We start from the raw sequence: 27807 nt of genomic DNA on the forward strand, positions 1-27807 counted from the left end.
ATTTCTGAGGACCTCAGAAAAAGAGTTGTTGATGCTCATCAGGCTGGAAAAAGGTTACAAAACCATCTCTAAAGAGTTTGGACTGCACCAATCCAAAGTCAGACAGATTGTGTACAAATGGAGGAAATTCAAGACCATTGTTTCTCTCCCCAGGAGTGGTCGACCAACAAAGATCACTCCAAGAGCAAGGCGTGTAATAGTCGGCAAGGTAACAAAGGACCCTAGGGTAACTTCTAACCAACTGAAGGCCTCTCTCATATTGGCTAATGTTTATGTTCATGAGTCCACCATCAGAAGAACACTGAACAACAATGGTGTGCATGGCAGGGTTGGAAGGAGAAAGCCACTGCTCTTCAAAAAAAAACATTGCTGCTCGTCTGCAGTTTGCTAAAGATCACGTGGATAAACCAGAAGGCTATTGGAAGAATGTTTTGTGGACGGATGAGACCAAAATAGAACTTTTTGGTTTAAATGAAAAGTGTTATGTTTGGAGAAAGGAAAACACTGCATTCCAGCATAAAAACCTTATCCCATCTGTGAATCATGGTGGTGGTAGCATTATGGTTTGGGCCTGTTGTGTTGCATCTGGGCCAGGACAGCTTGCCTTCATTGATGGAACAATGAATTCTGAATCATATCAGAGAATTCTAAAGGAAAATGTCAGGACATCTGTCCATGAACTCAATCTCAAGAGAAGGGAAGTCATGCAGCAAGACAATGACCCTAAGCACAAAAGTCGTTCTACCAAAGAATGGTTAAAGAAGAATAAAGTTAATGTTTTGGAATGACCAAGTCAAAGTCCTGACCTTTATCCAATCGAAATGTTTTAGAAGGACCTGAAGCGAGCAGTTAATGTGAGGAAACCCACCAACATCCCAGAGTTGGAGCTGTTCTGTACGGAGGAATGGGCTAAAATTCCTCCAAGCCAGTGTGCAGGAATGATCAAAAGTTACCAGAAATGTTTAGTTGCAGTTATTGCTGCAAAGGGGGTCACACCAGATACTGAAAGCAAAGGTTCACATACTTTTGCCACTCACAAATATGTAAAATTCGATCATTTTACTTAATAAATAAATGACCAAGTATAATATTTTTGTCTCATTTGTTTAACTGGTTTCTCTTTATCTACTTTTAGGACTTGAGTGAAGATCGGCACTTCCGCCACACGGGGGTGTGTCCGCAGGAGATTGCCGAGAAGCAGCTGGAGCCCATCCGGGTTCCTATAAAGGGGCCGCCTCCCTCCAGTCATTGGCGGAAGTCGGGTGGAAGACGACGGAGCAGGAGTGAGGACTGGAGGCGGGTAGGAGAAAGAGAGGCACTGGACTGTGTGGCCTGGACATTGGGGGATCGGTGCAAGAGGCACTGGGCTTTGTGAGCACGGTAGACTTTGTATATATTGTAAATAAACGGTGTGTTGGGTGAAACTATGTTGTCCGTCTGTGTGTGTCCGGGCCAAAGTTCACAGTGGCGTAGTCGTTTGGATGGTCCGTCTGGTACAAGACGGGGACCTGCTTTAATATCAAGTATGTCTGTGAACGGCCTGGCGCAGCAGCGGACCCCACACACTGGCCGTGGGAGCGGCCTGTGCACAACCCCGCGGGAGCGGTTTGCCCCAGAGACCGTCGCTGTTCCGCAGAATGGCCATCCCCGTGTGCGGAGGTGAAGGAACAGACGTCGCCAGAGTACAGCGGGCTCCGACAGCCGCGCCGTCAGGAAGGACGGCCTGGTTGGCGTGGCGAAACAGAAGGCCGCACCGAGGCAGGAGTGACGAGGCAGGAGTGACGGGAACTGGGAGATGAGTGCCCTGCCCTGCGGTAATCAGCCCTTTGGGGGCAGGTATATCTTACCTTTTTCAGGGAGGGACGACCCGGATCCGCGTCGGTGGCAGGAGCACGTCAGTCCACGAGTTGTCGGCAGCGCGGCGAAAGCAGTGGAGGCTGCGAGAGCGGAGCCGCTGCAGCTCGGAAAATCACAGCAGCTGCGAAGCTGTGAGGAGGCACGTCACCGCACCCAGAGCAGGGGAGACAAGATGGCCGTGGGCCAGATGTCCCGCCCGCTGACAGGCACGGGATTGGCTGGTGTGTCTTGTGTGCCCGCCAATGATTGGATGGAGGCGGGACCAAGGAACGCCAGTCTCGTGCCTAAAAGAGACCCGATTGGGCCAGACGGAGTGGCCCACAGGAGGCAGGCGTCGAGTGGAGCTGATGGACAGGTAAGCCCACTGACGTCTGTCTCTGCTTCCACCAGCGGCTCGGCGTGAGCCGGAGGAGTCCCTTCGGCCCGCCGCGTCGCCTTTAATGCAGGTGCTGGGTGATCTTGTTCTCTGCTTGGAGCAGCTGGAGGGGAAGGCGGTCGCGTCAGGAGAGACGCCGCGTAAGACAGAGGATCGGCGTGATGCTGGAGCCTTCGGCAGACAGGACACCACGTGGAAGGTAGGTTGTACCGTCCCCGTAAAGCATGAAGGGGGATTCGCCGAACACGGCCGCGACTGTTTAAAGGAAGACCGGCAACAAGTAGGCAATTCCCCAACAGCGGACGCTGCGGTGCAGACGGCCGATCGGGCGAGGAGAGCGAGCACGCAGGCGCTGGCAGGACAGGGGCTGATGAGTGCCCTGGGTCCTAGCGCCCTGCGCTCCAAGCCCACAGCAGTCTCCTGTCGCTCTGCAGGGACGCAGACAGGATTGGATTTGAGCCGTTGCCATACTCAGACCGTCAAGGAATCCAAGAGGAGAAGGAGGAACCGAGGGAAGAATGCCGGTTTCTCAGATAGAAAGGGGCGTCTCGCTGGATCCAAGCGTCCGGAGAAGGGCCATCCTCTGCGGAGGCAGAGGGAATCCCCTGGAGCCGCCTGCGAGTGCGGTCCCGCGGACAGCGAGAGGACGGGCATGGAACCTGCGGCGGAGGACTCAAGCAGGCAGGTCGGGGGCTGTCGGAGGGGGGCAAGAGCACTGCCGGTACAGAGACCGACAGGACGCTCGGGGTGAGTGTCCTGGCAGTGCTTCTGGCCCTCCTCTTTCTCTTTTAACAAGCTCGAAGCCTCGACGAGCGCTGGAGCCGACGTCGCTTGGGACCTGCCCTCCTGGAACGGGCCACTCCGCGGGAGGGCTCCCCGCCGGGAGGCCAATGGTGACCCAGCTGGTGGGGACAGCGGGGGCGAGAGCGGCGCAGACCAGAGGGGCACGTTTGCGTCGGAGGGGGTGCCGAACTGAGATGCCCCAGGGTGCCGTGTTGGACCCTGGGGACATAGTAGGACCCTCTCTGGGGATGTGCTGCCCTTTTGGGGAGTGTCGCTCGGACCCACGTGTTCGCTAGCGGTGGGGCACTGTGGTCCCCGGCCGGGCTGGAGCCTGGCCGGGACGCCCAGGAGGACGAGAGGAGGGCTTGTGCCTCCTCCAGACCCGCGAGGGGGCGTCCGTCCTGGTTATGCTGGAGGCCTCGGGTAGAGGGCTTGGAAGTCCAGCCCTGTAGGGACCCGTGGCCACCGCCAGGCGGCGCCCCAGTGCCTGATTATCCCAGGAGCCCGGCACTAAGACGACAGGGGACACCTGGACGGCTTCCGGGTGCGCAGCCAGCACTTCCGCCACACGGGGGTGTGTCTGCGGGAGATTGCTGGGAAGCAGCTGGAGCCCATCCGGATTCCTATAAAAGGGGCCGCCTCCCTCCAGTCATTGGCGGAAGTCGGGTGGAAGACGCACGGAGCTGGAGTGAGGACTGAGGCGCCAGGAGAAAGAGATGCACAGGACTGTGTGGCCTGGACATTGGGGGATCGGTGCAAGAGGCACTGGGGTTTGTGAGCACGGTAGACTTTGTAAATATTGTAAATAAACTGTGTGTTGGGTGAAACTATGTTGTCCGTCTGTGTGTGTCCGGGCCAAAGTTCACACTATATATATATAATTCATTAAGACCATGCAAGCAAGACACATAATTGCTAAGGAAGGAAGGAAGGAAGAGAAAGTAAAGAAAGCAATCACAATCGAAACGAAGATGGAAATTGTGAGGTAAAATGCAAATGCTTTTCGTGTGACCGATCTCGCTAATATGTACAGCATGTCGAAATCCACCATCTCGACAATTTTACAAAGAAAATATTTGCATAAGGAGGCTCCTTCTAAACAATAACCACCTTCCGTTGCATTCTCCTCCTCCTGCCTTCCTGCAGCCCAAAGATGTCAAATTAAATGGTGAGTACAGTATGAAATTGTTGTTTCTAGAATAGAATGCCTTTTATTGTCACTATACACATCTACAATGAGATTAAAAGCAGCTCCTTCCGTGCAGAAAAAAAGTTCTGTATAGAGCTTGTATGGTTGTTTTTTTAGCCTTAGCATAACGCCGGATCTGAGGCCCCGCTTCTGGTTTCTTTCCCTCCTCCATCTGTGTCGTCTCCTAGACCCAACAACAATCCATGGAGAGCCCGCTGGTCTTGCTATGTTGTCTGGGATGTTGTGCGTGTGATGAAAAACACTCAAAACAGATGTCTGGCTCTGGACACCGATGTCTATAAGGTTCTGACGGGTGTAGCGGACGTTCGCCGGACCGATCGTGCACAAACAAGGAAAAAAAAAGTACAAAAACAACAAAAAAGTGCACTGAAAAGGAGAGCCCTGAGCTGCTGCGACCATGCGCGCCGCCATGCTCCTAGCTTAATCTAGCCTACTTCTGTTAGGCTAGGCACTTTTTATAACTTTTTGGTTAGCACATTAGAAAAATGATTGGTGTTTTGGTAAATTATGCACATTATACAACCATTTTTTATTATGAAAAGGTTAAGTAAGTGTTGCAGTGGGAGGTTCGGAACGCATTATGGGTTAGCCTTCGCGAACGAATTATGTTCGTAAGTCAAGGGTCCACTGTATTGCATATTTAAGTTAATCAAATTTATAACGAGTCTCCGGTAATCCACACGCCAATGTACCGTATTTGCGAATATAGTTTCAACACAAAGGTTTCATTTTACCAAACTTCTCCGCAATCACTTCCTGGTTTCCATCAAAAATGCCAGCAGTCTGAAATTCTCGCCGATAAACATGATAAATATACCTGAAGAGACACTTTTAAGAAAATTTTGCTTGGAGAAGGGGTCGGCTTAAATACCAGTCATCGGCAAATCATGTAATTTAGTAGGTAGAGAAGGGGGTCGGCTAATATACCGAGTCGGCGTGTACTCCGGGATCTACGGTATACGAGAAAGTCTAGGGGAGGCCACTCCGAATTTTATTTTTTCCAGACAACTGTCCATGTTCTCATTTTGCTGCATGCCAATGGGAAAAAAATAAGAAACATATAAAGGATTAATAGAAGATAAGGATATGCAACCAAATACTAAGTGTTAAGCTAATTTAATATTTAAGATCTAATGAAAAGAGATGTAAACAAAAAGTGGAATTATTCTAAGGCTAAAGCATAAATGCATAAAACACACAGTAATAAAAAAGCACATTCTGTATTATTGTCTTATATTCATCATAAATTCTAATTGCTTGTGCTAACCACACTACATTCTTTTAATATTTAAGGTGAACATTTTATGCTTGATAAAAACAGCAAAGTTTGAATTAAACATAAAAAGATTTAAACGGACTGTTCCTATTTTAAGCACCGCACATTAGAAAACACTCATATGCACCCTAAACCAGTAAAACACTATATATGAACAGGAGTTTAAAAATCACCTTTAGTTTGTTTCTTTTCTCCACACAAAAAAACAATGCAGCTTCTGTTAGAATATCAGACTTAGTAAAAGCCTCAGAGATGAAAGAATGCCACAAACAAAAACATCAGGTTTTACTTTTGAAAAAGAAACTAATTTTTGTTATTTGCAAATCGTGTAGCTGAGGTTCAGGTTCTCTACTCCACCATACTCTGTCTTCATCTATTTCTAACTCACTTCAGGAATTAAGGTCAATGTTGTCTCTCTCCTAGCACCTGATTTAGCCTTAGAGTATTTTTTTATCCCGGTCATGAAGGGATAGCAACTGACCAAATTGACTCACTGCATTTGTTTTGCCCTTGATAGAAAACATTCATGAGAAGCATATTGTTAAAAAACGCTTCTTTGACTCATCAGCAGCTTTAAAACATAAACAGTCTAAGCAATCAGTCTGTTTATAGCACCAACTATAATAGCGAGGATAATGTAAATAGTAAGGTGGAAAAATTTAATACTAAAGAGAGAGCTGCTGTTGACATAGTTGCACTTGAAAAGACAGTTAAAAACTCTTCTAGCATTGTTATACCATGGAAGAACCAAAGAGTGTCCGATTTAAAAAGAACATGTCAAAGAGCTGAGCGTAAATGGAGGAAAACTAAACTGATTATCCACTATGAGATATTGAAGGCTAAAATAACAGAATACAATAACACAGTCCGTCTTGAGAGGCGCTGGTATTTCTCGAAGATTATAAATAACAATACTAGTAATCCCAGAGTCTTATTTTCTACGATTGATCGTCTGCTAAACCCAGGTAACGCAAAGGAATGCCTCCAAAATACCTCCAATGAAACCTGTGAGGCTAATGCTGTATTTTTCAATCAAAACATTAATGATATTAGAAATAACATAGTATATCTCCCCAACACTGCAGACCCTTCTTTCACCAGGATAGATTTACCTGATTTACATAGAGTAATCTCTCAACTGAAACCCTCCACCTGCATCCTTTACCCAATACCAACAAGTTTTTTCAAAGAAGTATCAGGCGAGCTAATTGATAATATTTTGACACAGTAAATTCGTCATTAAATACGGGGGTCTTCCCAGACTGTCTTAAAACTGCTCTAGTTAAACTCCTGCTCAAGAAAAATAATCTTGACCCCTCTGCTTTTGAAAATTTTAGACCCATCTCTAACCTGCCCTTCTTAAGTAAAATTCTAGAGAAGGCAGTCATTATACAGTTAAATGACCACCTCAATAAACATGCTATTCTTGATAAATTTCAGTCAGGTTTTAGAACAAATCACAGCACAAAAACTGCACTCGTTAAAGTGGTAAATGATTTCACAGCATTGATCACAATATTCTTAGAAATCGCCTTAGTCAAAGGGTGGGCCTGTCTGGCAGGGTCCTAAATTGGTTTGAATCCTACCTGGCAGGGAGAAAATTCTTTGTTAGTTGTGGTAATCACAACTCAAAGACACATGATATCCGATATGGTGTTCCACAAGGCTCTATCCTGGGTCCGCTGCTCTTCTCAATCTAAATGCTTCCGTTAGGTCAGATTATCTCAGGGCACAACGTAAGTTACCACAGCTATGCTGATGACACACAACTGTACTTATCAATAGCACCTGATGATACCGACTCTCTCGACTCACTAACACAATATCTTACTTGTATTTCTGAATGGATGAATAATAATTTTCTCAAACTAAATAAAGAGAAAACTGAAATTTTAGTGATTGGCAATAATGGATACAATGAGGTTATCAGAAATAAATTTTGTGCATTAGGATTAAAAGTCAAGACTAAAGTAAAAAACTTAGGGGTAACTGTTGACTGTAACCTGAATTTTAAATTGCATATTCATCAGACCACTAGGACAGCATTTTTTCACTTAAGAAACATAGCAAAAGTTAGACCTCTTATATCATTGAAAGATGCTGAGAAATCAATTCATGCTTTTGTTTTCAGTCGACTAGATTACTGTAACGCACTCCTCTGAGGACTACCCAAAAAAGACATAAATCGTTTGCAACAAGTGCAGAATTCAGCTGCTAGAATCCTAACTAGGAAAAGAAAATCCGAGCACATTTCTCCAGTTTTAATGTCACTACACTGGTTACCTGTGTCTTTCAGAATTGACTTTAAAATTCTGCTTATGTTTATAAAACCTTAAATAATCTCGCTCCATCTTATATATCGGAATGTCTGACACCTTATATTCCAAACTGTAACCTTAGATCCTCAAATGAGTGTCTCCTTAGAATTCCAAAAGCAAAACTTAAAAGAAGTGGTGAGGCGGCCTTCTGCGGTTATGCACCTAAAATCTAGAATAGCCTGCCAATAGGAATTCGCCAGGCTAATACAGTGGAGCACTTAAAACAACTGCTGAAAACACATTACTTTAACATGGCCTTCTCATAACTTCAATTTAATTTAATCCTGATACTCTGTATGTTCAATTCATTACAATAACTATTCATGGTGGCTCTAAAATCCGTACTAACCCCTACTGCACCACCACCATCTACTCAAAGCATCATGATGATCCTACATTTATGGACTAAAAGCCAGAAGTCTGCATGACCATCATCATCAAGTCCTTCCATAAGAACCCTAAATACAAAGAGGACTGTTTAATTTATGTTAGGTAGAATGCTCAGAGGGGAATGGGCGGTCTCATGGTCTGGAATCCCTGCAGATTTTATTTTTTTCTCCAGCCGTCTGGAGTTTTTTTTTTGTTTTTTCTGTCCTCCATCAGACCTTACTCTTATTCTACAGTGGTGTGAAAAACTATTTGCCCACTTCCCGATTTCTTATTCTTTTGCATGTTTGTCACACAAAATGTTTCTGATCATCAAACACATTTAACCATTAGTCAAATATAACACAAGTAAACACAAAATGCAGTTTTTAAATGATGGTTTTATTATTTAGGGAGAAAAAATCCAAACCTACATGGCCCTGTGTGAAAAAGTAATTGCCCCCTAGTTAAAAAATAACCTAACTGTGGTGTATCACACCTGAGTTCAATTTCCGTAGCCACCTCCAGGCCTGATTACTGCCACACCTGTTTCAATCAAGAAATCACTTAAAAAGGAGCTGCCTGACACAGAGAAGTAGACCAAAAGCACCTCAAAAGCTAGACATCATGCCAAGATCCAAAGAAATTCAGGAACAAATGAGAACAGAAGTAATTGAGATCTATCAGTCTGGTAAAGGTTATAAAGCCATTTCTAAAGCTTTGGGACTCCAGTGAACCACAGTGAGAGCCATTATCCACAAATGGCAAAAACATGGAAAAGTGGTGAACCTTCCCAGGAGTGGCCGGCCGACCAAAATTACCCCAAGAGCGCAGAGACGACTCATCCGAGAGGTCACAAAAGACCCCAGGACAACGTCTAAAGAACTACAGGCCTCACTTGCCTCAATTAAGGTCAGTGTTCACGACTCCACCATAAGAAAGAGACTGGGCAAAAACAGCCTGCATGGCAGATTTTCAAGACGCAAACCACTATTAAGCAAAAAGAACATTAGGGCTCGTCTCAATTTTGCTAAGAAACATCTCAATGATTGCCAAGACTTTTGGGAAAATACCTTGTGGACTGATGAGACAAAAGTTGAACTTTTTGGAAGGCAAATGTCCCGTTACATCTGGCGTAAAAGGAACACAGCATTTCAGAAAAAGAACATCATACCAACAGTAAAATATGGTGGTGGTAGTGTGTTGGTCTGGGGTTGTTTTGCTGCTTCTGGACCTGGAAGGCTTGCTGTGATAGATGGAACCATGAATTCTACTGTCTACCAAAAAATCCTGAAGGAGAATGTCCGCCATCTGTTCGTCAACTCAAGCTGAAGCGATCTTGGGTGCTGCAACAGGACAATGACCCAAAACACACCAGCAAATCCACCTCTGAATGGCTGAAGAAAAACAAAATGAAGACTTTGGAGTGGCCTAGTCAAAGTTCTGACCTGAATCCAATTGAGATGCTATGGCATGACCTTAAAAAGGTGAATCATGCTGGAAAATCCTCAAATAAAGCTGAATTACAATAATTCTGCAAAGATGAGTGGGCCAAAATTCCTCCAGAGCGCTGTAAAAGACTCATTGCAAGTTATCGCAAACGCTTGATTGCAGTTATTGCTGCTAAGGGTGGCCCAACCAGTTATTAGGTTCAGGGGCAATTACTTTTCACACAGGGCCATGTAGGTTTGAATTTTTTTTTTCTCCCTAAATAATAAAAACCATCATTTAAAAACTGCATTTTGTGTTTACTTGTTATATTTGACTAATGGTTAAATGTGTTTGATGATCAGAAACATTTTGTGTGACAAACATGCAAAAGAATAAGAAATCAGGAAGGGGGCAAATAGTTTTTCACACCACTGTACATCCCTGGATTTATGGATTTAATCAATAAACATCCTTTTCAGAGATATTGCGGTAAGGTGTTATCGGAATTTAATAGGCGTTTTAGGCAGTTCACAACACAGAGAAGCCGAACATGTTCTCACCGTGATAATATCTCGCACTGCCACCTGGTGGATTCCTCCAGATTTACGTAAAGTACGCGCGCAAGTATAAACACTACAACGCTTGCGTAGCAGGAGCGCCCGCTGCAGCATGCGTCGCGTTTAGTATAACTCCGGCCTTAACTGTCAATCCCCCACAAACACAGTCTCTCGGAATTTGCATAAGCACACCCCTTCACCTGTAATTTTAACTTAGTTACAAAGTGATCAAAACTCTCGTTTATATCCTGCATCCTCTCATTAAACTTGTATCCCGCATTACCCGTGGGCATGAGAAACGCCAGCGGCAGCCTGTCTATGAACTTAATTTAAAGTTTAGGTTTACACCTTGCTTTCTTTCTGAAGTAGCAGCACTCATGAATATGGTAGTATATGTCACTCGCTCACTTCTTATTGTTTCGCTGCCTTCTCAATTATATAATGCATGTTTTCTTCAGCGCTTTTTGGAGGTCTTCCTGGTTTTCTACGCACTGCGTTGACAGTCAGTTTTTCACACCACTGTATGTTAATTAATGTTGACTTATTTTATTTTCTTACTGTGTCTTTTATTTTTCTATTCTTCATTATGTGAAGCACTTTGAGCTACATTTTTTGTATGAAAATGTGCTATATAAATAATTGTTGTTGTTTCCTTCCAGCACCTCAGCACTTGATTGCTAGAGTCCATTAGTTATGCCCAGTCTATTACCAATATATTTTACATTTTCAATGAGTTTGTCTTCTCTTTTAGATCTGTAATGTTCCTTCTCTTCACTCAGGTTTTTATTTTGCACTATCTGTACACCTTTTAGCACATTTAAAAGTTGTTGTCTTATTATTTAAACTCCTTAATTATCCAGGGCTTTTTCTTTTAAAGGATGAAAACTGTTTTATGGGCAAGATAGTGTCAGCACCAACGTTAATACAGTCTTTGATTCAGTGAGTGAGTTCCTTTACATTGTCCTCTGGTGAATTGCTGAACATTTCCCACTCTGTCATTTGGAGATGTTCATTGAGACATTTTGGCATCCAGAGTCCAATTTCCCTGTCACATCCTGGTTGCAACAGTTACCTTCAAATAAGGGACTTGTAAGTGGGAGTAAGTTGGATAAGAATGTGGTCAGATCTGCCCAGTGGTTACCCAGGTTTAAATTTAAAGGCATTTTTAGCTTTTGAATAAAGCAGGTCTAGCTTGTGCTCCATGAGTAGAACATGACATATAATGATAAAAACTTGTAATTTTCCTTCCAAGCTACATAGTTAAAATCACCACAAATTATAACAGTTACATCCCAATGATTCATCATTAGGGTGATGGTAACAAACTAAATCACTTCTGTTGCCGAGTCCCCATTTGCAGCAGGAGCAATATAAACATTAATTAGGATAAGGTAACTATTTCCATAGGCAGATATGTTTGGCTAATTCCCGTAGCCATATTTGATATATTACACATTTTACTTTTAAGTATAATTTGCTCTCTTTTATACTATCAAACCTTGAAACCAAGAATGTCCAATCTCCTTTGTGCCTTTCTTCCATTCCACAATGGGTTTCTGTCTAATCTTATTAGATGAAATCTATTCAAGATTAAAACAGTGCCAAGAATATCAGGTTTAAGCCAGCTTTCTGTAATACAGAAAATGGCAAAGTACCTGAACATGGCATGACATGACATGCCCCGAGAGTGAACAATTCATTCATTTTATTTGAAAGCAACTGATTCCCATCATGGTGGATGGTGGGCTAGTTCTGAATCGGTTCTGCCTTGCTTTAATTCTTGTGTAGGATCTTTGCTCTCTCTGTCATCAGACAAGGAGCTCCTCCATTATGGTGAAACAGAATTGCTAAGGCACTAGGAGTTACAGTGCTAGCAGACTAATAAGGGAATTCTTAAAATATCCTGTTTCTAGCTTCTTAGTTTCTCTTACATTTTTAGGTGTTGCAGACTTAAGGCAGCCTTCTGATATTCTTTGATTTTCCTGTGTCTTCTCCCAAATTCGCAGTTTGTCTGAAAGGCAGACGGGATGATCCTATGCACTCATTTGTGATGACAGCAGCAGATCATTTGTAAATTTAGAATTCATTTTACACAATTTTTAGTCTCTAATTTCAATGACAAGCCAGATGCCATATCACATCTAATCTTAAAGTTAATAAAAACTTTAAAAATAAAAATAGTAACAAATAAAATAAGTTAAAAAAAACAGAGAATATGGAGCTTGTGTAAAAGGCTGCTGCCTGCACAGCATTTAAAAGTAAGGAATTACTAAAATTGTCAATGACAACGTTAACTGGTAACTTAACTAGTAAGTACTAGCTTGATTGGTCAAACGAAAGATTTAAGATATAAAGCAGCTGCAGGTGCTCCCTGTGTCATGTTTAAATGCTTTACATAAAACAAAGACTACAGATCAATGCAAATGCCCATATACAACAAACAAAGGAACTGAAACTGCTGTTCTGAGATTTTAGCTTATCTGCAAAGCATATTACAAAACATGACCTGTACCTTAGCAGTCTGGAAGACTTTATTCTGAACAAGCCTTTTCAAATGCTGAATGTGACTAGTAACTGCAGCAACCTGGAAAACAGAAATAAAGAGAGACTTGTTATTTATCAACCAAATTGTAGTAATCATTACGTAAACTGTCAAATTTTGCATTGGAATTCTATAATTTTAATCCAGGCATAAGAAATAAGCACTCTCTTACCTGTTCCGTCATATTGGTAAGCAACTTCACAGCTTCTGGAAGATCTTGCTCCACCAGTGTCTGAATAAATAACAAGAAAAAAAGTTAATACAAAAAGAAAAATAACTTATAAAGTCTTCCCCTTACCTACTTACATTTCATGAAGCAATCTTTCTTAATAATATGCAGTGATGCAGCATCTAATTATGAGGCTGAAACTACTAAGTTTCTTATGTAGCTCTACAGTAACAGGAACAGAAAATGATTTAAAAAGTTTGTGTAATTAAATAATCTCAAAGGAATTCAGAAGAAAACAGAGCATGCTGCCACATCTGCGACACATGATGGGTTTAACTGGCATTTCAGAGGGTTAAACTGCATTGGGTCCCTTTCATTATCATCACTGGGACAAGGCCAACCGTACTTTTAAACTACCAATATAAATCAAAAGTGTCCAAATACGATTTAAAAAAATTTAGTGTCCATTGCATATCATAGTTTTCCCTGTATTGTGCATGTGAGAATGTGCCAGGATTTGAAATGGATGTGACAAGCACAATTCTGCGTACCAAAAACATCCTCTGACAGCAACTTCTCCCAAACTTCCAAGAACAATTTGGTGACAAACAATTCCTTTTCCAGCATGATGGAGCATCGTTCCATAAAGCAAAAGTGATAACTAAGTGGCTCGGGAACAAAACATTAAAATTTTGGGTCCATGGCCAAGAAACACCCCAGACCTTAATCCCACTGAGAACTTGTGGTCAATCCTCAAGAGGCGGGTGGACAAACAAAAACCCACATATTCTAACAAACTCCAAGCATTGATTATGCAAGAATGGGCTGCCATCAGTCAGGATTTGGCCCAGAAGTTGATTGATAGCATACCAGGGCAAACTGCAGAGATCTTGACAAAGAAGGGCCAATACCACAAATATTGACACTTTGCATAAACTTAATGTAACTGTCAATAAAAGCCTCTGAAACTTATGAAATGCTTGTAATTATACTTCAGTTTACCATAGAAATATCTGACAAAAAGACCTAAAACACTTTTGCAGTAATTTTTGTGAAAACCAGTACTTGTGTCATTCTCAAAACTTTTGGCCATGACTGTATATATAAGGGACACTAGTTTTTTTTTTTTTTACTAATTACATGGCTATTATGGAAGTATGTATTGATTTTTTTGTATGTTATTTATTCATTATTATTATCTAATCTTAATTTGTATTTCTTTTCCTATAACTATGTCTTCAACATCTTCTAAAGAACTTTGAGCTACACCTTGTGTATAAAGATGTGGTATAAAAATAAAAGTTATTGTATTATTTGGCCATGAGTCAGATAAAAGTTAAGTGGCTACTTGTACTGTCCTTTTTTAAATTATGTCCTGGTACCACTATTATGAATAAGAAAAAACACTTCTCTCAGCTATACCTTACACTGAGTGATTTACCTCAGGAATCTCTGCCTTATTTTAAATAATGACTTTTATTTTTTTTAACAATATGCTTCGTACTTGGGTCCTCCAATTGAAAAGTTTCAGAAAAGTTGTTTTACAGCAGCCATTATGTACTGTAATTCGACCAGTGCACTGAAGTAGATATTAGTATGTTTTTTCTATCCAGTGAAGCATGTCCGAGAGTGAACCATGGTTGCCAGTGACTTGTATATATGTGCGGGCAAATCTAAACTGCGGTTTTCTGTTTTTTTTTTTGGTTTTCCCGAGTCTCCCGTATTAAAATTATAGTCCGATGCGATTTAACCATTTAGAGAGCCTGTTCGGTATCGTAGTTCGTTTCTTTCTGTAGGTGCAAGGGTCTGAATAGTTTGCCGAAGAATTTTAGCGTACTCTGTTTGGGACGGCCAAATCTGATCTGCAGTTTCAAACATGAGTGTCTCCCAAACATTTAATAACAAGAGTCGCCTAACACGATTTAAATTTAAATATTGAATAACGGCGCATTTAGTCCCATTCTGTAAGGCGGATTCAAGAAAACTCCGAGAATGAGTAAACTTTAACGAACGATTAAAAATCTGACAATCAGCCTCACTATCTGTTACCAATGGATGTCAAGTCCATCTCTACAAAAGTGTACCTAGTCCAGTTCAACCACAGGTATCTGATCAGCTTTACTTCTATTACTTTAGCAAGCGAACACACTAACGTGTTTGATGTCAAGTAGACCCTGCCGAAAATTCATCTGGGGACACACTGTGGTAGTGAAATACACTCGTACTCCCAACGAAGCCCTATTACTAGATTTATAAACAATACGTAATAAAAGGCTAGACTGAAGCATCCGTGATAAATACGACACACGATTCCAATCATTAGCGTCACAGTGTGGACTTATTCACAACATAAACATTTCATAACAAATATATACACTTTACATAATAATGTCCGACTGCGGATAAATAATACAATCGACGCTCCAAATACATAATTAGTAAGTTCTACTAAACAGTTCACTAATAAAACTCACGTGGTCAATATTGGTAGTCGCCATTTTGATGTCTCCAAGACGGTGGCCGCTGTAGGACAATTTTACTAGTGAGAATGGTTTGCCCAAAAAGCTGTTGCCGCCGGCTATAGGAGGGTAATACTGTAGTTACGTTATATCTTTAAGAATGGCATTGTAACCGTCAGAAATATTCGTATACTCATGTATATTTGAGCAATACCTTAGAGTGGTGAACACTATTATGATTTGGTGATTTTTTTACTCTCTAATATTGATATATTTCTTAGTTCCGCTTGGTGCCAGTATTGAGCTTTAGAAAAAGACGTTATGCAATCGGTTGTAAAAAAGGCAGGCATGTCTTTTAAGAATGGCACGGTGACTGGCGCTGCAGGAGAGTAGGTTTGAATCGCGCCCTTGTCTTTCTGTGTTCTTTTTTGTTCTCTGTGTCTGTGCGTTTGTGTGTATTTCCCTCCGCTATTCCAGCTTTATTTTCGCATCCCAAAAAGAGTGCATGCTAGGTTAAATGGCCACTCTACACTGACCCCTGTTTTAAGTCGTCGTTGAACGTGATAGACTGTGGCTCCGTCCAAAGATTTTTTTTCCAGCCTTATGATGCTTCTAAATGGGTGGAATGCACCCAAATTAAACGGAGATAACGTCCTACAGGTATAAAATAGAAATGTATTGTTTTCTGTCAGCTATGGGTGTTCTTTGATGTTTTTCATGGTACGTAAAGTATGATAATTAACCGTATTTCTAAATATTTTGTTAAGTTAGACGTTGTTGGATACATTAATCTAAATGACTTGTGGAAGGACACATCAGTATTTAAATAAAGTTTTCTTTAATTTTGGTGCAGTTAACCTCTGTATGGACATTCTAGAATCCGCCAATCCCTCACTGGACGGCGAGAGAAGCCCGCGAATTAAACTGTTGGCATCCAATCAATTTATATATAGCTCGAGCGTCAAGAGAGCATACTAAAGACTGATATGCGCCTTATCCAATAACAGATGTAACCCTGTGATTGACATTACGGTTAGCCATTGCCACTGTGAATATTATCATCAAGGGTGGATCACTGTTGTTTGAGTGACTTAAAGAGTGGACAAATAGAATTTACTGAACTGCATCCGGGGTGTAACCATCGTCGTGTAAGTAGCCAATGCAGAGTTGAGTTACGGCTGCAGTTGCGTGAAGACCCGCCCCACGTTTCCATTTCGATTGAAGAGACGCGGCTCACGAGCAGGGAATTATTAAACTATATACATTTAAGTGCGGTGTTAGACGCTTTAATTTAGTATTTTTGTAATATAGACACATTTTTAAACAGTCGATGTTACGTAAATACCATTCATAACCAGTTTTGTAAACAGGCGCAGTTATTTAGCCTTAACCAAGGCCTGTGCAAATTTAAGGCAAATCAAAGCCTAAAATCACGCGCAGTTGAGTTTAGAGACCTCCGGCAAAATAGCGGGCTTTAGGTCCAGAGATATGGCGGAGTATGGTAACGGCCTCGCCGAGGAGAGTTTGCTGGACTCTGATCCAGGGCACCCTGAACTGGAAGATCCAGGAGCTGTCGACGAGGAGCCAGGTTTGGAAGAAGGAGAGACCACCATCGAAGACCCGGTAAACTAAGCCTTTGTGAATGCTATTCATAATTAAATTGCCGCCGCGTGTGGGTACAGCTCATGTTTTTGTAAACGAATGTTTCGAGTGTTTGCAGTTCTAGTACTCCGCATAGCAAGACTAAGCGTAAAATGGAGGGGTAGGGTGCCTAGTGAAAAGTGGTGCTGGCGCGGAAACTGCCCTCGTGTCTGTCATTGTGGCTCCGATGTCCTGTGCAGCGCGAGTCGAGATGGCTCATGCTGGAGCCACAATGGCCGCAATTTCGCGCCCCTCCCCCCAGCACTGCGAGATAGACGAGCAAGGAAGAGAGGGGGCCGGCCGCCATCTGGGAGCTCGGAGACAAACCGCATTATTGAACTGCAGAACGAATACTGTTCAGGTTGACAAAAGCCCGCTCATGGAGGTTAATTGATACCTGGTGCAGAAATCAACATTCATTGTATGTACATCTTTACTTCAGTTTAAAGCCTGCATTATTAAAGTGCAGTTCGGTTTAAGATAGGTTACCAAGCTGCTCAGCTGTCTAGCCTTCAGCTCTTCCCGATTTCGGGTGTGTTTTGCACCAGTGGGCTGATGAAAACAGCCGCATTGAACTGATGGTATTGTAATCATAGATCAATATTGGTACAGTGAATGAACAAACAGTATGTTGTTTAAATAAACCGATTTGTGTAATTTTACCGTGAATTCGAAGCACCACGAGCTATTGTTTGTTTTACCACCTGAGTGTGTTCGGCCTCCGCGTGCTTCAGTCAAGCTTGCGCATCTGTTAGCCGGGTTGGAGCTTTTGGGCCGAATTATCATTTTTTTCGCCGTCGAAAAATCAGTATTGCTCTGCATAAATCCCCTTTCACCTGCTGAAATAATAAAACTTAATTTTTATGTAGAGAGTCGGATTAGTAAAAACCGTATAACGAAACGCTTGTATAGTTGAAAAGAGACGGTGCTGATTATGTAGCTGCAGAATCATTCCTATATTTTTACAGGTTGGTTAATGCGGAAGTCGTCGGAGAAATCTGTTTTTTGAGTAGCTGTTGGTAGGTGAGATTCTACATTTTCAGTAATTAATCAATGTATAAAATACAATGATTCAAAAACAATGGGTTCATAATTTCCTTATTTCCTTAAGCCTCCTTATCAGGCAATATACAGTTTAATATTGATTAGGGTGCTTGTATATAAACAGGCACTGAGTAGGTGTGGTACGTAATCGTCTGCATTGCCGTTCTTAGCATCCCTCGAGTAACTGGCGAGTCTAACTTGTATGTTGACACAGGAAAAAAATCGGATTGTGTTGTAAATTGACATTAATAATTTGAAAGCGATAATAGGTTAAGCTAGTAACAAGTATGGGTTGTGCTGGCCCTGTCTTCTGAAAGCAACTGTTTTAGGGTGTCGTGTGCTGCCACGTATCATGAAATTCCACTGAGTTCAATTTATATCACTACAACATTTTAACAGTGTACTTTGAAATTTAGAATAACGGTTATTTTATTCCTTTACCTACAGGAGCTGGAGGCAATCAAGGCTCGAGTTAGAGAAATGGAGGAGGAGGCAGAGAAATTGAAAGAGCTTCAGAATGAAGTAGAAAAGCAGATGAATCTCAGTCCTCCTCCAGGTGAAATTTAACTTGTGTATTCATTTCCTACTTGTTATATCTGTCCTTTACACTCTTTATGTTAATGTGATTTCCCAAATGCCCCCAATTTTTTTTTTTTTTTTTGTGAGAAATGTTAAGTCAAAATAATTGGCTTGTATTTCTTAGGTGAAAATTAAAAAGAAAACCAAGTTCATTACTACTTTCTACAGTATCCCAGAGCACGTGTATTCACCCATGGCTCATGACTGTTAGGTGTAATAACTTTACTGTTTTGAGTTTCCTGTTAATTAAGGAGAGACTCGTGTGAATTGCCCCAATGCCGAGGGCATATAAGATGTAAAGCTTTTTCACTATTGCAAATTAAATGTAACTGTTCTCATTCAGGCCACGTTTAATTACTGATGACTGTTTCTGCCATTGAGCCATAACTTTCTGTGTAGTTAGAAAATTACACAGTGGTTCATTATTGCCTTTTCAAGTGTTCATGATTAGTTTTATGTCACTGCACTGTGGACCTTTATGAATTGCCTAAAACCTTGTTAAAGTAATGTGTTTTCAGCAGTTTTTTTAAAGTGCTTCACTGTATTAGCCTGGCAAATTCCTATTTGGCAGGCTATTCCAGATTTTGGGTGCATAACCGCAGAAGGCCGCCTCACCATTTCTTTTAAGTTTTGTTCTTGGAATTCTAAGGAGACACTCATTTGAGAATCTGAGGTTACGATTTGGAATATAAGGTGTCAGACATTCTGATATAGAAGATGGAGCGAGTTTATTTAAGGCTTTATAAACCATAAGCAGAATTTTAAAGTCAATCCTGAATGACACAGGTAACCAGTGTAGTGACATCAATACTGGAGAGATGTGCTCAGATTTTCTTTTTCTAGTTAGAATTCTAGCAGCTGCATTCTGCACTAGTTGCAAAAGATTTCTCTTTTTTTTGGGTAGTCCTGACAAGAGTGCGTTATAGTAATCTAGTTGACTGAAAACAAACTCGTGAACTAATTTCTCAGCATCTTTCAATGATATGAGGTCTAACTTTTGCTATGCTTAAGTGAAAAAATGCGGTCCTTGTGATCTGATTAATATGCGATTTTAAAATTTAGGTTACACTCAACAGTTACCCCTAAGCTTTTTACCTCCGTCTTGACTTTTAATCCTAATGTATCCAGTTTATTTCTAATAGCCTCATTGTATCCATTATTGCCAATCACTAAGATTTCAGTTTTCTCTTGATTTAACTTGAGAAAGTTACTATTCATCCATTCTCAGATACAAGTCAGACATTGTGTTAGTGAATCAAGTGAATCGGGGTCATCAGGTGCTATTGATAAATACAGCTGTGTGTCATCAGCATAGCTGTGGTAGCTTACGTTATACCCTGAGATAATCTGACCTAACAGAAGCATGTAGATTGAGAAGAGCAGCGGACCCAGGATAGAGCCTTGTGGAACACCATATCGGATATCGTGTGTACCAACCAGGGCGGCTGCCCACTCGTGGTCTGGAGGAGGAGTACTCTTTCTTCCGGGCATCCCGGCTGGGTACTGCCTCCACAAATAAGAGTGTATTTCCTGTTAAAAGCCACAGTCCTCTCCCCTCTCATTTGTGTGAATGCTTTTGTCAGACAGTTCCTGCGCTCTCTGTGCTATACAGTTTTTATGTTTTCCTCACTTTAAATTCCCAATAAAAGACTTGTGTCCAAATCTTATTGAAGAATTTCATCCCAAAGGGTAATCAACAGAAAAAATGAGTACATGGGCGATCCTAGCAGCGAGAAATGAATTCAAACGAATTAATGTGAAAATTGTCAATCAGTTACATGGCAGATTAGTTAAATGCATATCAATAGACTATACTGTAATAGTTGGTGGTGATGGTGCAGAAGATGAAACCATCAAATTACGATATCCTGTAGAATATCTATAACCGTTAACACTGAATGGGTCTTCCACCAGCTGAATTACTGTTGAAAGATGGATGTATCAATGGGCTGTGCAATAGGACAAGATTCAAAATTTGTCAAAGAATTTCAACATTTAAAATTTTAACAATCGACAAGAAAAGTAATGTAGTAGATCTTCCGCAGGCAACATTAGACACCGAAGGAGATTTTGATATGCCATTCATATTAAAACGTTTACAGTTTCCCGTTATATCGTTTGCTATTACAATTAACAAGTCACAGGTGCAAACATTTGAAAAAATCTGTATTTTAGAGAGAGAGAAACAATATTCACTCACGGGCAGTTAAACGTTGCATTGTCACAATGTAAGTCCAAACACAGAAAAGTGCAGTGTGATATTGATGAAAAGATAATTAGTTACTGCTTTTACTGAAGTTTTACAGTAAAAGTTTAAGTTTAAAAAGTGTTTGCGTGATAATTTCAAAGCCAAACAGAACGAAAATGTATAATGCAACAAATACCTCTAACGCAACATGAAACATAACTTTCTTTCAATTTATTACGTTTTACGTTTTTTTTTTTGTTTTTTTTTTTAACACTATGGTTAATTACTCGCTGTCATGTAAAATAGTTGGTACTATTGTGCATATGTAACAGTTCCCATGAAAATAACAATGAGTTGTACATCCACTTCTTCATATGCGAGTGGCAAGGCTGCAGAGTGGCTAATGCATAGCGCCCACCTGGGGGTTGGCAAGCAGTGGGCGGAGTCCCTGTGTGTGTGTGTGTGTGTGTATATATATACCTGTGTGTGTGTATATATATGTATGTATGTATATATGTGTGTGTGTGTGTGTGTATATGTATATGTATGTATATATATGTATATGTATATGTATATGTATATATGTATGTATATGTATGTGTATATATATATGTATGTATATATATGTATGTGTGTGTGTATATATGTATATATATATATATATATATGTATGTGTGTGTGTGTATACAGTCATGTGAAAACATTAGGACACCCTTTGAAAGCATGTGGTTTTTTGTAACATTTTTAATAAATGGTTATTTCATCTCCGTTTCAACAATACAGAGAGATTAAAGTAATCCAACTAAACAAAGAAAACTGAGGAAAAGTCTTTTCAAGATCTTCTGTAAATGTCATTCTACAAAAATGCCTATTCTAACTGAGGAAAAGATAGGACACCCTTGCCCCTAATAGCGAGTGTTACCTCCTTTGGCTGAAATAACTGCAGTGAGACGGTTCTTGTAGCCATCTACCAGTCTTCGACATCGGTCTGAGGAAATTTTACCCCACTCCTCAATGCAGAACTTTTTCAGCTGTGAGATGTTTGAGGGGTTTCTTGCACGTACAGCCCTTTTCAAGTCACCCCACAGCATCTCAATGGGATTCAAATCTGGACTTTGACTTGGCCATTCCAGGACTCTCCATTTCTTCTTTTCAGCCAATCTTTGGTTGATTTACTAGTATGTTTTGGGTCATTGTCATGTTGCATGGTCCAGTTCCGCTTCAGCTTTAATTTTCTAACTGATGGTCTCACATGTTCTTCAAGCACCTTCTGATACACAGTAGAATTCATCGTGGATTCTATGATGGTGAGCTGACCAGGTCCTGCTGCAGCAAAGCAGCCCCAAACCATGACACTTCCACCTCCATGCTTCACAGTTGGTATGAGGTTCTTTTCTTGGAATGCTGTGTTTGGTTTACGCCAAACATGTCCTCTGCTGTTGTGTCCAAATAATTCAATTTTGGACTCATCTGTCCAAAGAACATTATTCCAGAAGTCCTGGTCTTTGTCAACTTTATCTCTGGCAAATGTCAGTCTGGCCTCGATGTTTCTCTTGGAAAGCAAAGGTTTCCTCCTTGCACACCTCCCATGCAAGTTAAACTTGTACAGTCTCTTTCTGATTGTAGAGGCATGTACTTCTACATCAACAGTAGCCAGAGCCTGCTGTAGTTCTCGAGATGACACTTTAGGGTTTTGGAGACCTCTTTTAGCATCTTGCGGTCTGCTCTTGGGGTGAACTTGCTGGGGCGACCAGTCCTGGGCATGTTGGCAGTTGTTTTGAAAGCCCTCCACTTGTAGACTATCTTCCGGACAGTGGAATGGCTGATTTCAAAATCTTTTGAGATCTTTTAAATCCCTTCCCAGACTCATAGGCTGCTACAATCTTTTTCTGAAGTCCTCTGACAGCTCTTTTGTTCTCACCATGGTGCTCACTCTCACTTCAACAGTCAGGAGCACACCAAACTAAATGTCTGAGGTTTAAATAGGGCAAGCCTCATTCAACATGCAGAGTAACGATCTACTAATTATGTGCACCTGGTGTGATATACCTGTGTGAGATCTGAGCCAATTTAAGAGGGAATACATGTGAGGGTGTCCTATCTTTTTCCTCAGTTAGAATAGGCATTTTGTAGAATGACATTTACAGAAGATCTTGAAAAGACTTTTCTTCAGTTTTCTTTGTTTAGTTGGATTACTTTAATCTCTCTGTATTGTTGAAACGGAGATGAAATAACCATTTATTAAAAATGTTACAAAACACCACATGCTTTCAAAGGGTGTCCTAATGTTTTCACATGACTGTATATGTATATATATATGTATGTATATATATGTATATATATGTATATATATATATATATATGTATGTATATATATATATATATATATATATATATATATGTATATATATATATATATATATATATATGTATGTATATATGTATATATATATATATATATGTATGTATATATATATATATATATATATGTATATGTATATATATATATATATATATATATATATATATATATATATATATATGTATGTATATATATATATATATATATATATATATATATATATATATATATATATGTATATATGTATATATATATATATATGTATATATATATATATATATATATATATGTATATATATATATATATATATATATATATATATATATATATATATATATATATATATATATATATATATATATATATATATATATATATATATATATATATATATATATATATATATATATACATACGTGGAACCTCACGTGGAACCACGGTTCACCAAAAGTTAAGCCAAACTTTTGCCTCGGTTCACAACCACACACTCGAACAAGCCAGTTTCCCTTGCCTGCCTGAGCTGAGAGAGAGAGGGCGCGAGCGAGCCACATGCCTGCTGGGGAGGGTGAGATTGCTGCACGTGTTTGCCTGCCTATCTGCCTGCCTGTGCCAGGGTGGAGTTGGGTGTGTGGATGGTTCGCTTGCACTACTTCCTGCCTTCTGCATAGGGGGAGGGGGGTCAGCTGAGACTCTCTCTCTCTCTCTCTCTCTCTCTCTCTAGCAGGCAGTACGTGCAAGCAAACCACCCCCCCCAAACAGGCAGGCCGAGAGAGAGAGAGATAGCAGCGTGGCTGCAAGAGCTCTCATTGTTCTCAGTCAGACATGCATGCGTTAACTGCACTCTCTTTGTGCTCTACAGTATTTCGTGTGCTTTTGCAGTTAACTATGGCTTCTAAGCAAGTGAAGAGTGGTGAGAAGAAAGTTTTGAAGAAAATTGAAATCGAAGTAAAGAAAGAAATTACAAGAGGTGGAAAAACTGTTTACCAGTTTACTCATTTACCAATTTGAGAACCCTCATGCTTTCAAGCAGCACAATGTAAACAAAGCCAGACTGCCAGTAATGTGGGGGGCAAACACGAAGGGTTGGGTCACAAGAACTTTCTTTTTGGAATGGCTGCATGAGGCTTTCGCTCCCACCAGCTAAACCGCTAAAAACGCAAGAAACCCAAGAAATCACAAGAGAGAAAACACCTAAAGGAAAACACTTCATGCCAGAACTCGACTCATGCAAGGTTAGTTTTCTTGGTGGTTTTTGTATTACGGATTTTTCAAAAGTTAATTTTTCAGTTCGTAGCGTGAATTGTTGCAATGTTCCTTTCTCTTTTTTCAAATGTTCGCTTTTTTACCTGTGCTTAAAACTCATGAAAGCGTTTACAGATGGAGTTGTTCATAGCGCGATTAGTTGCAATGTTACTTTTCTCTTTTTTTCAAATGTTCCTTTTTTTCCGCTGTGCTTAAAACTAATTTTTAAAAAAATGCTTACAGTGATCTGGCTGTAAGGCTATTAGCATGAACTCCTGCAATGTTTTTTGGTTGCTTGTGGTTGATTGGTTTTTAAATAAATTTCGGATTTGTTCTAATGTTCCTTTTTTTTTCCCCCGCTGTGCTCAAAACTCATTTTTAAAAAAGTGTTTATAGCGATCGGGCTTTAAGGTTAATAGCGTGATCTCCTGCAATCTTACTTTTTTGGTTGCTTGTGGTTGGTTTTTAAATACACTTCGGATTTGTTTTAATGTTCTTTTTTCCGCTGTCCTTAAAACTCATTTAAAAAAAACTGCGCAGTGCTGCTGACAGAGGGGGTGTGTGCTACAGAGAGATTAGAGAGCGCAAGCGGAAAGAGAGAGAGAGAGCAAGCAAGCAGTGCTGCTGACAGGGAAGGGAGGAGGAGGAGAGGGGTGGGTGGTGTGTGTGTTACAGAGAGAGCGCGAGAGCAGGCTGAGCAGGGAGCCTGGGTGTTAGTGTTATTCAATGGTTTTACATTAGTTTACTATTACACTGTGCATTCTCTGGTGTAATTTACTATATTTGTGCTTAATCTTTACATATATTTACATACAGTTCGTGCGGTCTGGAACGGATTAATTGTATTTACATACAATCCTATGGGGAACTGCTTCAGTTCACGACCAACTCGGTTTACGACCAAAGTTCTGGAACGAATTATGGTCGTGAACCGAGGTTCCACTGTATGTGTGTATGTATATATATATATATATATATATATATATATATATATACACACTCACCTAAAGGATTATTAGGAACACCATACTAATACGGTGTTTGATCCCCTTTCCTTCAGAACTGCCTTAATTCTACGTGGCATTGATTCAACAAGGTGCTGAAAGCATTCTTTAGAAATGTTGGCCCATATTGATAGGATAGCATCTTGCAGTTGATGGAGATTTGTGGGATGCACATTCAGGGCACAAAGCTCCTGTTCCACCACATCCCAAAGATGCTCTATTGGGTTGAGATCTGGTGACTGGGGGGGCCATTTTAGTACAGTGAACTCATTGTCATGTTTAAGAAACCAATTTGAAATGATTCGAGCTTTGTGACATGGTGCATTATCCTGCTGGAAGTAGCCATCAGAGGATGGGTACATGGTGGTCATGAAGGGATGGACATGGTCAGAAACAATGCTCAGGTAGCCCGTGGCATTTAAACGATGCCCAATTGGCACTAAGGGGCCTAAAGTGTGCCAAGAAAACATCCCCCACACCATTACACCACCACCACCAGCCTGCACAGTGGTAACAAGGCACGATGGATCCATGTTCTCATTCTGTTTACGCCAAATTCTGACTCTTCCATTTGAATGTCTCAACAGAAATTGAGACTCCTCAGACCAGGCAACATTTTTCCAGTCTATAACTGTCCAATTTTGGTGAGCTCGTGCAAATTGTAGCCTCTTTTTCCTATTTGTAGTGGAGATGAGTGGTACCCGGTGGGGTCTTCTGCTGTTGTAGCTCATCCGCCTCAAGGATGTGCGTTTTGTGGCTTCACAAATGCTTTGACTGAAATAACCACTCGTTACAACCGAGGTATGCAGCAAAGTTGCTCTTCTATCAGCTTGAATCAGTCGGCCCATTCTTCTCTGACCTCTAGCATCAACAAGGCATTTTCGCCCACAGGACTGCCGCATACTGGATGTTTTTCCCTTTTCACACCATTCTTTGTAAACCCTAGAAATGGTTGTGCATGAAAATCCCAGTAAGTGAGCAGATTGATAAATACTCAGACCGGCCCGTCTGGCACCAACAACCATGCCACGCTCAAAATTGCTTAAATTACCTTTCTTTCCCATTCTGACATTCAGTTTGGAGTTCAGGAGATTGTCTTGACAAGGACCACACCCCTTAATGCATTGAAGCAACTGCCATGTGATTGGTTGATTAGATAATTGCATTAATGAGAAATTGAACAGGTGTTCCTAATAATCCTTTAGGTGAGTCTCTATCTAGCTATCTATCTGATATTCCAGGCATTCGTGATCTGAATCACAATCTGATTGTGTGGGTGGTTAGGAACCCCGATCTACATACTGTCAAATAAACGAACCACACTCCGTGGCGCAATATGAAAGGCTTAGCCTCTGACGCCTGAGGTTCGATTCCCGAGAGGGAGTGCAGTGAGTGTGTACCCCTGATGAGCCCAGAATTAGGGTGAAACACGTGTCGCGTACTCTTTACTGTCAAATAATGCAAAAACATATATATATATAAAAAAAAAAAATAGATAGAAATAGATAAAAGATAGGGAAAGAGTGTGTTTGAGTATTTTGAACACATGGCTGGATAACTGATATGCAACATGAGTAATGTGAGATTCTCTTTTTTTCCACTGACATTTTTAGCATTGTACAGCACTGTTCAGTATTGGCTTGTAATGTATCAAACTTTTTGTGCATGTTCTGAATGAAATCCTGCAATTTAAATAAATAAATAAATAAATAATACTTGTCCTTCACTACAACCTACATAGGGTAAGTAGAATAATTTTGGGTGGATTTTTCCTTTAACAGACTGTTTTCAAACTTTATCAATTACGGCGTTGCACCTTTCTGTCATTTCTGTTCAACTTAAATGTTTTTGGTAGATGCTTTACCTTTCAATTTGAGTGTTTTGTTTCCCTCATTACGTTCTCCAAACAAAGAGCAGCATCACCTTCTTTGCTGTTTTGTGTTTGTATATTGCTCTTTGACAATTTCTTGAATAGCAACTTACTGCTCAAGCAAACGTGTTACACAATGCTCCTTAGTGTGGATGAGTAAGCGGGACAATGAAAATGTTCCTGCACAATGCAAAAGTACTAAGGTGGTTTTGATCTATTTGCTGGTTGAATAGAAGATGCTGTGAAAAGGTGAAATAAAGGACATTTTTGTTAATCTGTGCTCTCCCAGACTGGCATTAATTGACATAAACCCCAAGTGCAGGGCATTTTAAAACTGCATCACCAGTATTTTCATCTTCTCACCATTTGTTTGCTGGCAACACTGATATTCTGATTGTAGTTATGTAAATTTCCATTGCTCAAGATTTTAATATAGCAAGTAACCTGGAATTTTATTTTTCTAAAAAATAATAATAATAATAATGGAAACATACAAGTGTGTGTGTTCCACTAAATGTCTGGTTTAATAGCC

General features: G+C 40.6%; 3 protein-coding genes across 8 annotated transcripts in view; 2 read left to right on the plus strand and 1 right to left on the minus strand.

Moving 5' to 3' along the window:
- The window catches only part of ngdn (neuroguidin, EIF4E binding protein), a 26993-nt gene extending 22665 nt beyond the window's left edge, over positions 1 to 4328 (plus strand). Inside the window, exons 6-7 of the mRNA XM_039743708.1 lie at positions 2337 to 2432; positions 4323 to 4328. Coding sequence (XP_039599642.1) covers positions 2337 to 2432; positions 4323 to 4328 — 102 coding nt within the window. The remainder of the gene's footprint in view (positions 1 to 2336; positions 2433 to 4322) is intronic.
- An 830-nt stretch (positions 4329 to 5158) lies between these two features.
- On the minus strand, positions 5159 to 15590 carry LOC120525184 (neuroguidin-like). Of its 4 annotated transcripts, none has more exons than XM_039747293.1 (4): positions 15268 to 15339; positions 12889 to 12948; positions 12687 to 12758; positions 5159 to 5254 (listed from the first exon to the last, which is right to left on the minus strand). In XM_039747293.1, exons 1-4 carry the CDS (start codon positions 15316 to 15318, stop codon positions 5177 to 5179), a joined length of 261 nt encoding a protein of 86 aa, XP_039603227.1. In that variant the 5' UTR covers positions 15319 to 15339; the 3' UTR covers positions 5159 to 5176. The 4 variants fall into 4 exon arrangements, with proteins under 4 accessions (XP_039603227.1, XP_039603219.1, XP_039603245.1 ...); XM_039747285.1 differs by lacking the exon at positions 5159 to 5254 and adding an exon at positions 11878 to 12185; XM_039747311.1 differs by lacking the exons at positions 5159 to 5254; positions 15268 to 15339 and adding exons at positions 11880 to 12185; positions 13437 to 13518.
- A 47-nt stretch (positions 15591 to 15637) lies between these two features.
- Positions 15638 to 27807, plus strand: part of pabpn1 (poly(A) binding protein, nuclear 1) — a 43767-nt gene continuing 31597 nt past the window's right edge. Inside the window, exons 1-2 of one of the 3 annotated variants that reach the window (XM_039747265.1) lie at positions 15638 to 16967; positions 18477 to 18585. In XM_039747265.1, the coding sequence (XP_039603199.1) occupies positions 16833 to 16967; positions 18477 to 18585 (244 nt within the window). In that variant the 5' untranslated portion in view covers positions 15638 to 16832. Of the gene's footprint in view, positions 16968 to 17276; positions 17407 to 18476; positions 18586 to 27807 lie in introns of those variants that run through there. The other 2 variants (XM_039747256.1, XM_039747275.1) reach the window with 2 other exon arrangements.

This window comes from Polypterus senegalus, chromosome 1, assembly GCF_016835505.1.
Source record: "Polypterus senegalus isolate Bchr_013 chromosome 1, ASM1683550v1, whole genome shotgun sequence".
Classification (NCBI taxonomy): domain Eukaryota; kingdom Metazoa; phylum Chordata; class Cladistia; order Polypteriformes; family Polypteridae; genus Polypterus; species Polypterus senegalus.

Excerpts from the sequence above, each read along its gene's own strand:
- LOC120525184 (XM_039747285.1), bottom strand. The coding sequence starts at position 15,318 with ATGTATTTGGAGCGTCGATTGTATTATTTATCCGCAGTCGGACATTAT. Across the intron at positions 12,949-15,267 it reads CCGCAGTCGGACATTATTAT|ACACTGGTGGAGCAAGATCT; the intron begins GTAAAGTGTATA and ends TTATTTATTCAG. Across the intron at positions 12,759-12,888 it reads TTACCAATATGACGGAACAG|GTTGCTGCAGTTACTAGTCA; the intron begins GTAAGAGAGTGC and ends TCTGTTTTCCAG.